We start from the raw sequence: 11,469 nt of genomic DNA, 5'->3' as shown, positions 1-11,469 counted from the left end.
TTTCCAGCTAACGGGCCCAGCTTGGAAACAGCCATGTTAGTCGGTGCACGGTGTGACCTTGCTGTGTGAAATGCAAACTGACTGAACGCGGTATGGCTCAGTGGCCACGTCTATTAAAATTCAGTTGGTCCGGCCTTGGGTCTAAATTGTTAGCGCTAGAGCACGCGTGGCCTAAACCACATAGCCGAGTTCACACGGAAATGCGAGGTATGATTAGAAAGCCAGCCAGACATTTACTCAAAGACATTTATTGCAAAGACAGTGTAAGAGTTTGGGCATATGCAGATCAGCTGAGGTAACAGCAGTCGTTTGACACCGATAAATACATGAAGATGCAAAGATCCTAAACAAAGAAAATAATTTACATACACTAACACTGGACATCTAGCGGGGTTGTGTGATTTCAATACAGCCATGCTGATATTTCAACGAGTACATATTTACATCTGCATTTGCCCCCCTTCACTGAAGGTATGGGCCAATGAACTCCATAAAAATGAAGAAGACCCTATACAGGCCGCTATATGGTTGACCTCTGTGATGCTGATTTAAATACGTAGTTAAAATTCTTAAATAAGTTTCCATCTTAATTAAATTGCAATCCTATAGAAAAAAAATACAAGAGCTTAACAGATGCCACTCAAGTTGTCACCGTCCTCACGCCAACGGTCCTCGTCCTAACTTGCAGTAGGCCTATCTCACACAAGAGCCTAACACAAAACAATAATTCAACTAGTTTAAAAGCATGCAACGTGGGGTTATTAATGGTCTACCATGGTCTCCACATGGACTTGGAATATGTTAAGGCCGGCGAAGTGATAGCATCCCGGCCCTCGTCCACCGAAATACTGCTTTGATCGGATTCTGTGTCGTCCAGGTCAGAGCTGAGGTCATCGGTGGAGACCGATGAGGGCGACGGGGACGGGGCTGGGGAGCTGGACAGGCCCCCTCCTGCAGGGGAGGCCACCAGTGCTGTGTACACGCTCTCAGACAAAGGCCAAGTGCTGTTACTGCTGGGGCAGTCTGCCACCATGTCTGACAGCATCACCTGCAGACGGTCCTCGTCGTTCGAGGGCATGCTCTCCAGGAGGTGGTTCAGCAGCTCTGCGGCCACCGTGGGGTCGATGCCCGGACAGCTGGAAACAAAAGTGTGCACCTCGTGCATGCACTGGATGTAACCTGCTGCGAACCTCTCACATGCCTCCCGATTCACAGCATCTACGTCTGATGAAACACCACAATTGTCAAGACTCAAACCCAATTAGGACACAGGTTGGTAAAAGTCAATGTGAAAGGAAAACAAACAACAACAACAACAACAAAAGGTCTACCTTGAGCCCGGCTTTGCAGGATGCTCTCCACTCGTTTTACTGTCATCTCAAGTACTTCAGCGTTCTCCATCTTTGATTGCAACTGTGAGTGACAAAACAAGACACCGCCATATAGGGTTAAATGAAAAGTGTCCGCAATGGTAAAAGTGAACTTGACAAACGAAACCATCCGTTCTTACGTCTGTGTCGGCAAAGAGAAGTCTGAGTTCCTGTAAACTTTCATTGATACGTGCTCTTCTCTTCTTCTCGACCAGAGGTTTCCTGATCTGGTGGAGAGAGGGGGGGGGGGCAAAACCGGGCGGTGATTACGTCCGCTTTGCAAAAACAAACAGCGACAATAGGCTTGCGAATACGCCCTTACCTTTCTGTCCACTTTAGTGCCACTATGTTTGTCATCTCTGTCCATTCCCATTCCGTCTGTGTTGTTACGGATGGGGGCCATGTTGTGGAGGTTTAACCCAAGCGCTGCCAATAACACACAAAAAAAACTGAAGATGGTCTTAATCCAAAGAGCCGTTACAACTTGTCAATGGGACAGATGGCTGGCGGTCCCAGCTGCCGACAAAGAATGCAGACCCTGGACTTGTTATGCCGCTTCAAGCTGCATGTACTGGTGATATATGACGGTTCATTTACATGTGAATAGGGGAACTGGATACTGGAGCCACTGAGTGTGCGCGCGCAACACCGGTACCGACCAATCAACAGACGTGCCTTTTGTCCCGAGCAGCTACTACTCTGCCCTGCGTGACTGCAGGGTGCACACACCACACACACCGCACTCCCGAGATCCGAGATGAGGAACACCTCGGCGTCTCCATGATCTGCTGAAAGCTACAACTGTTCACATTGAAAGTTAAAAAAACAAACAAACAAAAAAACAAAACCCACCCGTATTCAGCTTCTCGCTGGGGCAAACGTTTTTTTTAACTCATCACATCACACCAGAAACACCAAGGAAAAACTTCTGGTATTTGCAAACCGTCAGTAACAGCTGCACCTAATTTCAAACTACATCTCACCGCGTCAGTGTTTACTGGCAGTTGTAGATACGGAGTCTTTAATAACATTTCTACACATATCATGCTCGACTGGTGTTAGCTATTACAGGTTTGACCCGCGGGTCGCTCTGAAGCCCCAGCAGCTTCGTTTCAACCGGAAGAGTTCCCCCGTTGGTTCAGTTCAGCAGCACTCCGAGGAATAAGTCATTAGGCCCACACTGAGAGAGATAGCCTAATTAAGAACTCATCGAATAGACACATTGTGAGACAATATAACACATTGTGAGATTTCATGCCAAATGTGTAGCCTGTGTGATTATTTTACACTTGTTTGAATTCCAACTTGTCATAGGTCTGTCATGTTTTGTATATTTTTCATGGCACCATCGGTTCTCACTTCTTGATTTAGACGCAAGTACCCAACGTCTCCACGACGGGGCTCAGAATACTCCTATAATATAAAGATGAGATAAGACTGCCCATGGCTTTGTTAGGTCCCATAAACACAGTGACTCATGAGCGTTCACATTTTCTCATGGGAGGCGTGTGTGTGTGTGTGTGTGTGTGTGTGTGTGTGTGTGTGTGTGTGTGTGTGTGTGTGTGTGTGTGTGCGTGCGCAATATTGCATGTGTGCAAGACTGACACTGAAATGGGTGTTTGTGTTTCGTCAGTGCCTTCCATTGTTTTCTAATACACAGATCTCGTTCGGGTCTGCCAGCGCTGCTGATAATCCATACGGATGTGTGAACATGACTGAGGTCGCAGGTTTCTGGGAAGAATTGGAAAGGTTTTAAGTAATCTCTCTGCCAGCTCACATGTGCTCATGTACCTCAATATGTGAATAATAAAACACACAACGGCTTAAAGAAGATAGAGCCTTTCTGTGAATTACATTTACAAGCTTTGTGTCCAAAACTGAAAACCCACCTCGCGCAGACAGTGTCCTATTTGGAATTTCTCCCATCTTTTTTCATAAACCCACTTCATGAAACAATGATTATAATAATACAAGTCACAGCTCTTCGAGGTGTGTACGGAAAATGAGGATTGGATAGTTTCTTGATTATATGACGGTGACATGTTCGAATCTAGTATTGAAATCCAGAGCCTAAAATTTTTAATTTCCATCAAATGCTCCTCAAAAATGATTCTAAAAGTTCTGTTGGAGTAGTCGTGGTAGCGGTAGAAGTTATCTGCCTGTTTTATATCACCAGCTTATTGCTGGTTGCAGGTCAGGATGATTTTTCAATCATCACTACATTTCCGGATGGTCAGAGGCAGCGCCGTACAAAAAGGAGATGTGGCTTTAAATAAAACACGGAACACACTACCTTATCTGGCGTTTCCCTTCAGAATAAGAGATCCGCTTGAACTTGACGTTAATTACAACTCGGTAGACACACGCTATAAAGACTACTTCAACTTCTCAAGCAACATCTAAACCATATCAAAAATGCCTGTATGATTTTCATCAAGTAAAGAATGAACAATAACGAATATGTGCAAGTTATTATTGCCGCTCAACTCTTATTTTGGTAGCGGAACGGAGGCTTTTCCTCCCCGGACCCACGCACCACTTTGTGCGTTAGAGAGTACGCTTCTCTGAGGTCACACAGTCCGGCGGGGGCGAGCTAGTGACACCGCTATATATTCAGCACGGCTCCGTGGCGGAAACCAGTGCACCGACAAGGTAGCCTGGAGACATACACACATCTATCTATACACATTCGCGGTGACACTGCTGTATATTCAACTCGGCTCCGTGGACGAAACCGGTGTACCAGCAACAGACAGCCTGCAGAGACCTACACACACACACACACACACACACACACACACACGCATTCTCACCCAATCATGGTGAAGATCACTTTCCAGCCCGTTTCGGCGCAGAAACCGGAGAAGGACAATGATGGAGACAAGATTATCATCCCTCAGGCACATGTGAGTTTACAAAACCTCTTTCTTTGTCTCGCTTTGTTGTTGCTTTCTCTCGTGTGTGATGTTTGAGTGAAAACAACACGCACTCCTTTTAGCAAGTGCATGTGAATAGATGAGCCTCTCGAGAATGCAAAAGAAAAAAATGCTGAAATGAACGAGCGGGGTCATTATTGCTGAACATAACGCAACCTCGTCGTTCATCAACGTATCACGTAATGGGGTTCAATGTTACAGCCTGAATTTATGTCACTTGAGTGCTCTGCAGTCTTGCAATGTTGCGGGAGGCGATGCAGTAACATGCTACCAGTTGCAGCTCTGAATCATTAATGAAAATGTGTTTGCTTTGTTTTTACCTTTAAAAGAAATTGTTATAGACATCCCAGCCAACACAGCCTGGGGTTGTTGACATTACGTCACCTTGTTTGGGTTGTATAGCAGAGGATACTGCAGATGGAACAAATGTAGTCAGTCTGTCCTGAAGGGATGATGGGATTATTACATATGTAGAATGATTAAAAAAAGTTGATATAACTTTTAGTGAAATGCCATTCGTTTTATTCGGGAGGTGTTCGAACTGTCGGAAGATTATCGCAATGTGAACTCGCTCACTGCGCAACTAGTGACGTCACGACCGAGGTGCCCTCACCGCACCACAGGATTTGTACTGGTGGAGCAACACCGTTTCTTGTTTGGCAGTGAGAGTGGTAATCCAGGATCAATGTGGGTAAATCTAAGGGGCTCACATTTAAATGAAAGATGTAGACATGGCTGAAGAGGAAAATCTGAAAGATGTGTATGGTTTTTGTGCTTTGTGTTGCACCTGTTCTCTGACAGAGAGCTACTTATGCAGTGGCAGGGACAACGAGAGAAAGAAGCTTAAAACATGTGTAAGGATTGGGTTAGATATTCTACTCCATATATTGAGTATCTGCCAAACCTGGAGATGAGCCTTTTATTGGAGGGATAATAAATTTAAAACAGGATTTGATATAATGCACACAGTGGAGGGTGTGCATCTAAACCTGTCTAAATCAGATCCCTTTTTCCCCCCAAATATAAGTTACACACAATAGTTTAGACGTGACGCACCTATTACTCATACATGGTCTTTTGTACCTGTCTACCACGTCACTAGATGCAAACCACAGGATATCAGTGGAGTGATTTTGATTGGTTGCAAAGGCTGGATAAGCGTCACAGACAATGTGTGCAGACATGCCAATATGATCAGCTCTGTCTTAGGACTCCTGTCCTACGCAATTGTTCTCATAAATCCCACGGAGGGTGCCAGGGAACAATGGACAAATATGGAGTGTGGAAGTAGGTCTCTAAGAATAGAAGTCCCAGACAGCCACGTGCCAGTATCTACATCAGAGCATGGCTCAATCTGGTCCCTCCTCTTTTCTCCCCCATAGCAACAGTACTGCAGCAGAGACAACAGATTGACTGAGAGACAGTGGGTGGGCATCTGGCATGGCTCATCCCTGTTCAGCCTACGTCTGCCAGATCTCCGCATCCTACAATCTACTTGGCAACCATCAACTACCGGAAATAGCCGCTAGAGTTTGGACTTTGCTCAGCAAAGCATGGCCTTGTACAAGAACATAAAATTTTCTCATGTGCCATAGTATGGCTGGATGAAAGTTACATAACATCCAGCTACGTATGTGAAGACTCAATACATGGCTTCCTCTTACAGACAGGAGTAGACATACCACATTCGTACTACAATCTCCTTACTGATTAACCTTTCCTAGTCGACATTGTTCTCTTAACATATTTGCTCCTCTTTCAGCAGGAGGAGCTGGTTCTCCCTCTCAAGCCCAAGAAGTCTTTTCTGAATGGCCTGTGCTGCCTCACCTTTGGCTTGGTGGTCTTCATGTCAGGACTGGTGCTGGCCTCCATCTATGTCTACCGCTACTACTTCATACCACAGGTAGTGCACCCTCTTTTTCTTTTCTTTTCTTTTTCTTTTTTTTTTTTTTTTTGGATTTTCCCCCCGTTTTTCTCCCCAATTGTATCTGGCCAATTACCCCACTTTTCTGAGCTGTCCTGGTCACTACTCCACCCCCTCTGCCGATCCGGGGAGGGCTGCAGACTACCACATGCCGCCTCCGATACATGTGGAGTCACCAGCCACTTCTTTTCACCTGACAGTGAGGAGCTTTGCCAGGGGGCGTAGCACACGGGAGGATAATACTATTCCCCCCAGCTCCCCCTCCCCCTCAAACAGGTGCCCCAACTGACCAGAGGAGGCGCTAGTACGGCGACCAGGGCGCATACCCACATCTGACTTCCCACCCGCAGACACAGCCAATTGTGTCTGTAGGGACGCCCGACCAAGCCGGAGGTAACACGGGGGTTCGAACTGGAGATCCCCGTGTTGGGAGGCAACAGAATACACTGCTATGCTACCCGGACGCCCCAGTGTACCCTCTTTTTCTCACCGTGTTACATATCACTGTATCATAGTAACTGATATTTGGATGTCATTTCAATGATGACGACTGCTATTATCTACAAAGCAAGATAAAGAAACTGTCATATGAATACATTCAAATGAGGCGTAGTTACCAAAATGAGGCTAAAAATTAGGCTAACAGGATTGTGTTTTATCCCACTAGCAGGTCCCTGAGGACAGCTTGTTCCACTGTCGGGTTATCTACGAGGACTCGGTGTATGCTCCACTGAGGGGCCGGCAAGAACTGGAGGAAAATGTTGGCATCTATCTTGATGACAACTATGAACAGATCAGCGTACCCATGCCCCAGTTTGGAGGCAGTGATCCTGCAGATATCATCCATGACTTTCACAGGGTAAAAGGCTTATTTTGACACAAACCTCTATAGTGTGGCCAGTAATCCTCACTGGTTTTCTCTCTGTGTTTTGATGCAAAGTTAAAGTTGATTTGGTTCATGGTTTTTGTTCCAGGGTCTCACAGCTTATCACGACATTTCCTTGGACAAATGCTACGTCATTGAGCTCAACGCGACCCTGGTTATGCCGCCACGCAATTTGTGGGAGCTGCTTGTCAATGTCAAGGTGAGTTGCTGTATTCAGTGACGCTATGGCTTGCAGAAAGCAGCTGTTAGAGCTTCGGTAGAGATACATGGCTGTCGGAAAGAGAGGAACTGCACGTTTCCTCCATTTCCTGTCCAGGTTGCATCTTCTGCCTGAAGGACAGCAATATATCAGCATTACACAAAGGTGCAATGTAATTTCCAGTGGCTGTTGGCAGGTCGACGTAATAACCTTTGGATGTGCTCCCTCCCCCGCAGAGAGGGACATACCTGCCTCAGACCTACATCATCCAGGAGGAGATGGTGGTGACAGGGAGGGTCAGGAACATGAAGCAGCTGGGCCCGTTCATCCATAGGCTCTGCTACGGCAAAGAGACCTATCATCTGAAACGCCGCAACCAGCGCCGACGTGAGTGCGACACACACACACACACACACACACACACACACACACACACACACACACACATAACACCAAATTCAACACATTTCATTTGATTACATTCCTCTTTGATCCACACACTCACAATTCTGTGACTCAAGGTCGTCCCTCAGCAGTGTGAGGTGCAATGTGGCGGGAGGATTTCTCGGTCACTTCCGTAGTTGCAGCCCAATCTATTATAAATAACATGTACACAGGCTTGGCAGCCCCAAGCCCTGATGCTAAGTCATGTAGTATGTGCTAGGGACACCGGGATCTCTGTGTACCATGAGGGGTGCAGGAAGTCTTTAACTAGTGAGTCAACGGGAATCCATTAGTTCGAGCAGTCTGTTCTGATGATGAGAATGTATCCGTCACCGAGCTGAAAAAATAAATGAAGGCCAGCTTCTAATAGGGGCTTCCTGCTGTGCGTGCATGTGTTTGTGTAAATGCGTAGGTATGTGTGTGTATATTTAAGGCAGCCCACCACGGGGTACATTCCTCGTAACGGCTTGTCATATGATTAACAAGTAAGAGTCTATATTTGTGTGTGTGTGTGTGTGTGTGTGTGTGTGTGTGTGTGTGTGTGTGTGTGTGTGTGTGTGTGTGCGTGCATGTGCGTGTGCGTGTGCGTGTGGGGGCTCAGCCTAAGAGCTTCCTGCTGTGTGAGTTTCTATCTGAGTCATTGCCTAATACACGGTGAAGATCCACACACTGTGGAGGAGGTAGTGTTGCGTAGCAGTGATCTCCTCATCAATGCCGTGTTCACCGGCTGGCTCGAGAGTTGGATAAATGATGTAACACACTTCCTCTGGAGTCCATATAAGGGTTTTACAGTTTGAGAGTAATCACTGATGATTCAAGATTATTCAAGATGAGGAAATTCCGTGGGCATGGTCATCGAGTGAGAAATTCATCATAGCGCCACAGCCAGCAGAGCGATGCATATGTGTACAAAATCATTTCCTGAAGAAGTCTCCTCTACTTTTCCCATCCAGGTATTGACAGGCGTGAGACAAAGAAGTGTCACAGTATCCGTCACTTTGAGAACACCTTCGTGGTGGAGACCGTCATCTGCGACAGGGCGTAAACCTAACCCCACGGGATTCTTGACCATTCAATGCTGAACCCAATTTTCCAAACCATACCTCTTGAATTATTTAGGCTTCGATTGCACTTTAAGAGCAAGTATTTGTCCAACAGTATGAGATGTATGTTTCTTTTTTTTTATTCTTTTTTTTTCGCACTCAAGTTGGATTATTAATGCTCTTTGATTGTTCATGTTTGATGTTCAGGTTTTTTTTGTATTCAAACGGTCTGTATATTTGGATAATGATGAAAATTTTTTTGAAAATATCCGTAGCTTATAATGTTGTGTAAAAATTGTCCAATTTGTGTCTAGTGTAGGCTTCTTGGTTCTGACCAACTTGACTTGATTTGGATTAATTTTGCATATGTCCTTCTGTTTATATTAACCCAGTGCACTGTGGGTAATGGTGATGATACTTGTAGTCAAAAACAGGCTGCTTGCACTGTGCACTCACATTTATATAATTGTTCCCTGGTTGTTGGTTTTGTTTAAGATGTCCAAAAATGGCAAAACATACCTCATTTAGTTTAGACATTCCTTTCACTAAAATGAAGTGTCTGTAAATTTGATTGTTCCTAAGCAATATATACTGTAAATGGACTTTCCTCTTGATTTAATTTTCTTACATGCATATATTTTTATCTGTAACCAACTGTGAATGATCATTTGTTTCCGGTTTGTCTCCCCCCCCCCCCTTTGGTATCTTCCACTTTCCAACTTTGGATATCCCGTGGCTTTAGACTGTCCTTTGTAGCAGTGCTTACGACGAAGAGAAGGAACCAAAGTCCGCATTCATCAGCACTATATTCAGTGTTAAAGGGAGTTTAGAATATTTGGTAAGAATGCTTTATAGTTTAGATTGCTTGCTGTAGGTAATAGAAAAGGCTCACGCTCTTCTTTTTGTCCCAAATCCACCTTATGGATAGATTTGCCCAGCAGTTATCAGCGCCCATTCCCATTCCCAGCTATTTTGTTATCTCCTCGATGCTCTTTCCCTTCTTAGAACGATTTTTAAGATTTCTTCTGGCTGTGTAATACGGAGCAGATCTGTCTCTGTTGAGAGACACGTGTGATATGTGCTCATGTGTTCATTGTCTGGGGTACCTCAAGACCCCCACCCCCCTTGCTGTACAGTTGATTCTCCTTGTTAGATCTTGTACCCTTGAGAATAAATGATAAATCAGACATACACGTTGTGTTTTTACTCCCCCCCCCCTATCTTTTTCTCCCCAATTGTATCCGGGCAATTACTCCCGTCTTCCGAGCCGTCCCAGTCGCTGCACCACCTCCTCTGCCCATCCGGGGAGGGCTGCAGACTACCACATGCCTCCTCCGATACATGTGGAGCCGCCAGCCGCTTCTTTTCACCTGACAGTGAGGAGTTTAGCCAGGGGGACGTAACGAGTGGGAGGATCACACTACTCCCCCTCCGACCGACTGACCAGAGGAGGCGCTAGTGCAGTGACCAGGACACATACCCACATCCGGCTTCCCACCCGCAGACACGGCCAGTTGTGTCTGTAGGGGCGCCCGACCAAGCCGGAGGCAACACGGGGGTTTGAACCGGCGACCCCCGTGTTGGTAGGCAACGGCATAGACCGCCACGCCACCCGGACGCCCCGTGTTTTTACTCTTTAATGGTTACGCAAGCGTACCAGCCACCAGTCTACACTTTCTGTGATTGATTACCAGGCCTTCAAAACCAAAGTCAATATATATTGCTTAAGGGCCACATCTGTATCACACTAGATTGATCCACGTGTTATACACCTGAGATTAGGTCAACCCATCCATCCATTATCCAAACCGCTTATCCTACTCGAGGTCGCGGGGATGCTGCGGGAGCCTTTCCCGGCAGTCACCGGGCGGCAGGCGGGGAGACACCCTGGACAGGCCGCCAGTCCGTCACAGGGCCGGCACACAAATGCTCTCTTTCTGTCGCCGGCATGCTATGCTTATGCTTCTTTTTGCTACCGAATATGGATATTGGATGTTACTGGTGGTTTCCAGATTGACTCTTATTTACAGAGCAGGAACATTTTACAGCATCGAGCTGAGTCTTATCTCCCCAAAATCACACGTTTGATCCCATGTGGCCCTTCACGTTGAGAATGTATTCATGTCATGCCCAAGGTCCAGGATAGTCGTATTATTTCTAAATGTTAACCATAGCAGGTCATACAGAGCGATAGTGAATCTGGAGCCGCTCGATAAAGAAGACATTTTAAAGAGATGGTTACGGTATATATACGGACATTTTCCTGACAGAAACGGATGTTATGAAGAAAACACTCCAAGAATAAAGCTCCGTTTTAGGCCAAAAGCAAATTTGGCAGATCCGCAAAATTTCAAGTGTGCGAGTCTCTGTGAAATAGCAGTTTAAAATCGTTTTAACATGATGAAGATACGCAGATATCAGAGAGGAAAAGGGGGGACAACTGTGGGGCGAAGAAAATCCCAAGGGAGCCCAGGAACAGGACAAAGGAATAAAGCTGGAAAAGGGGAATGAAGACGGAAGGGTCTCGTTTCTAACCGTTACGTTCTCACAAGACGGAGCCCGGAAGAGGCGTGCGTCACTTCCCTTCCCACGCAAAATCTGTGATCTATACAAGCAAACTTGATGGGAGAATGGGCGCACCTGGGCGTAAACGCAGCTGGTGAGGCG

General features: G+C 46.1%; 2 protein-coding genes across 5 annotated transcripts; one reads left to right on the top strand and one right to left on the bottom strand.

The window, feature by feature from the left end:
• Positions 1–242: 242 nt before the first annotated feature.
• Positions 243–1,987, bottom strand: hes6 (hes family bHLH transcription factor 6). The gene is made up of 4 exons (XM_056293578.1): positions 1,693–1,987; positions 1,511–1,597; positions 1,332–1,413; positions 243–1,224 (listed from the first exon to the last, which is right to left on the bottom strand). The coding sequence occupies exons 1-4, from the start codon at positions 1,771–1,773 to the stop codon at positions 770–772; spliced, it is 705 nt and encodes a 234-aa protein (XP_056149553.1). The 5' UTR covers positions 1,774–1,987; the 3' UTR covers positions 243–769.
• A 1,971-nt stretch (positions 1,988–3,958) lies between these two features.
• itm2cb (integral membrane protein 2Cb) lies at positions 3,959–9,983 on the top strand. Of its 4 annotated transcripts, none has more exons than XM_056292933.1 (6): positions 3,959–4,276; positions 6,072–6,209; positions 6,901–7,089; positions 7,205–7,315; positions 7,552–7,702; positions 8,713–9,983. In XM_056292933.1, exons 1-6 carry the CDS (start codon positions 4,190–4,192, stop codon positions 8,802–8,804), a joined length of 768 nt encoding a protein of 255 aa, XP_056148908.1. In that variant the 5' UTR covers positions 3,959–4,189; the 3' UTR covers positions 8,805–9,983. The 4 variants fall into 4 exon arrangements, with proteins under 4 accessions (XP_056148908.1, XP_056148906.1, XP_056148907.1 ...); XM_056292931.1 differs by having other exon boundaries at positions 6,898–7,089; XM_056292932.1 differs by having other exon boundaries at positions 6,069–6,209.
• Positions 9,984–11,469: the final 1,486 nt, after the last annotated feature.

The sequence above is a fragment of the Lampris incognitus genome, chromosome 14 (assembly GCF_029633865.1).
Source record: "Lampris incognitus isolate fLamInc1 chromosome 14, fLamInc1.hap2, whole genome shotgun sequence".
In the NCBI taxonomy this organism is placed as follows: domain Eukaryota; kingdom Metazoa; phylum Chordata; class Actinopteri; order Lampriformes; family Lampridae; genus Lampris; species Lampris incognitus.
Note: the sequence above shows the minus strand (reverse complement) of the source record. Positions and strands in the feature narration are given on the sequence as shown.

Excerpts from the sequence above, each read along its gene's own strand:
- itm2cb (XM_056292929.1), top strand. The coding sequence starts at position 4,190 with ATGGTGAAGATCACTTTCCAGCCCGTTTCGGCGCAGAAACCGGAGAAG. Across the intron at positions 6,210-6,897 it reads GCTACTACTTCATACCACAG|CAGGTCCCTGAGGACAGCTT; the intron begins GTAGTGCACCCT and ends TTATCCCACTAG. Across the intron at positions 7,090-7,204 it reads TCATCCATGACTTTCACAGG|GGTCTCACAGCTTATCACGA; the intron begins GTAAAAGGCTTA and ends TTTTTGTTCCAG.
- hes6 (XM_056293578.1), bottom strand. The coding sequence starts at position 1,773 with ATGGCCCCCATCCGTAACAACACAGACGGAATGGGAATGGACAGAGAT. Across the intron at positions 1,598-1,692 it reads GCACTAAAGTGGACAGAAAG|ATCAGGAAACCTCTGGTCGA; the intron begins GTAAGGGCGTAT and ends TCTCTCCACCAG. Across the intron at positions 1,225-1,331 it reads CCTGCAAAGCCGGGCTCAAG|ACGTAGATGCTGTGAATCGG; the intron begins GTAGACCTTTTG and ends GTGTTTCATCAG.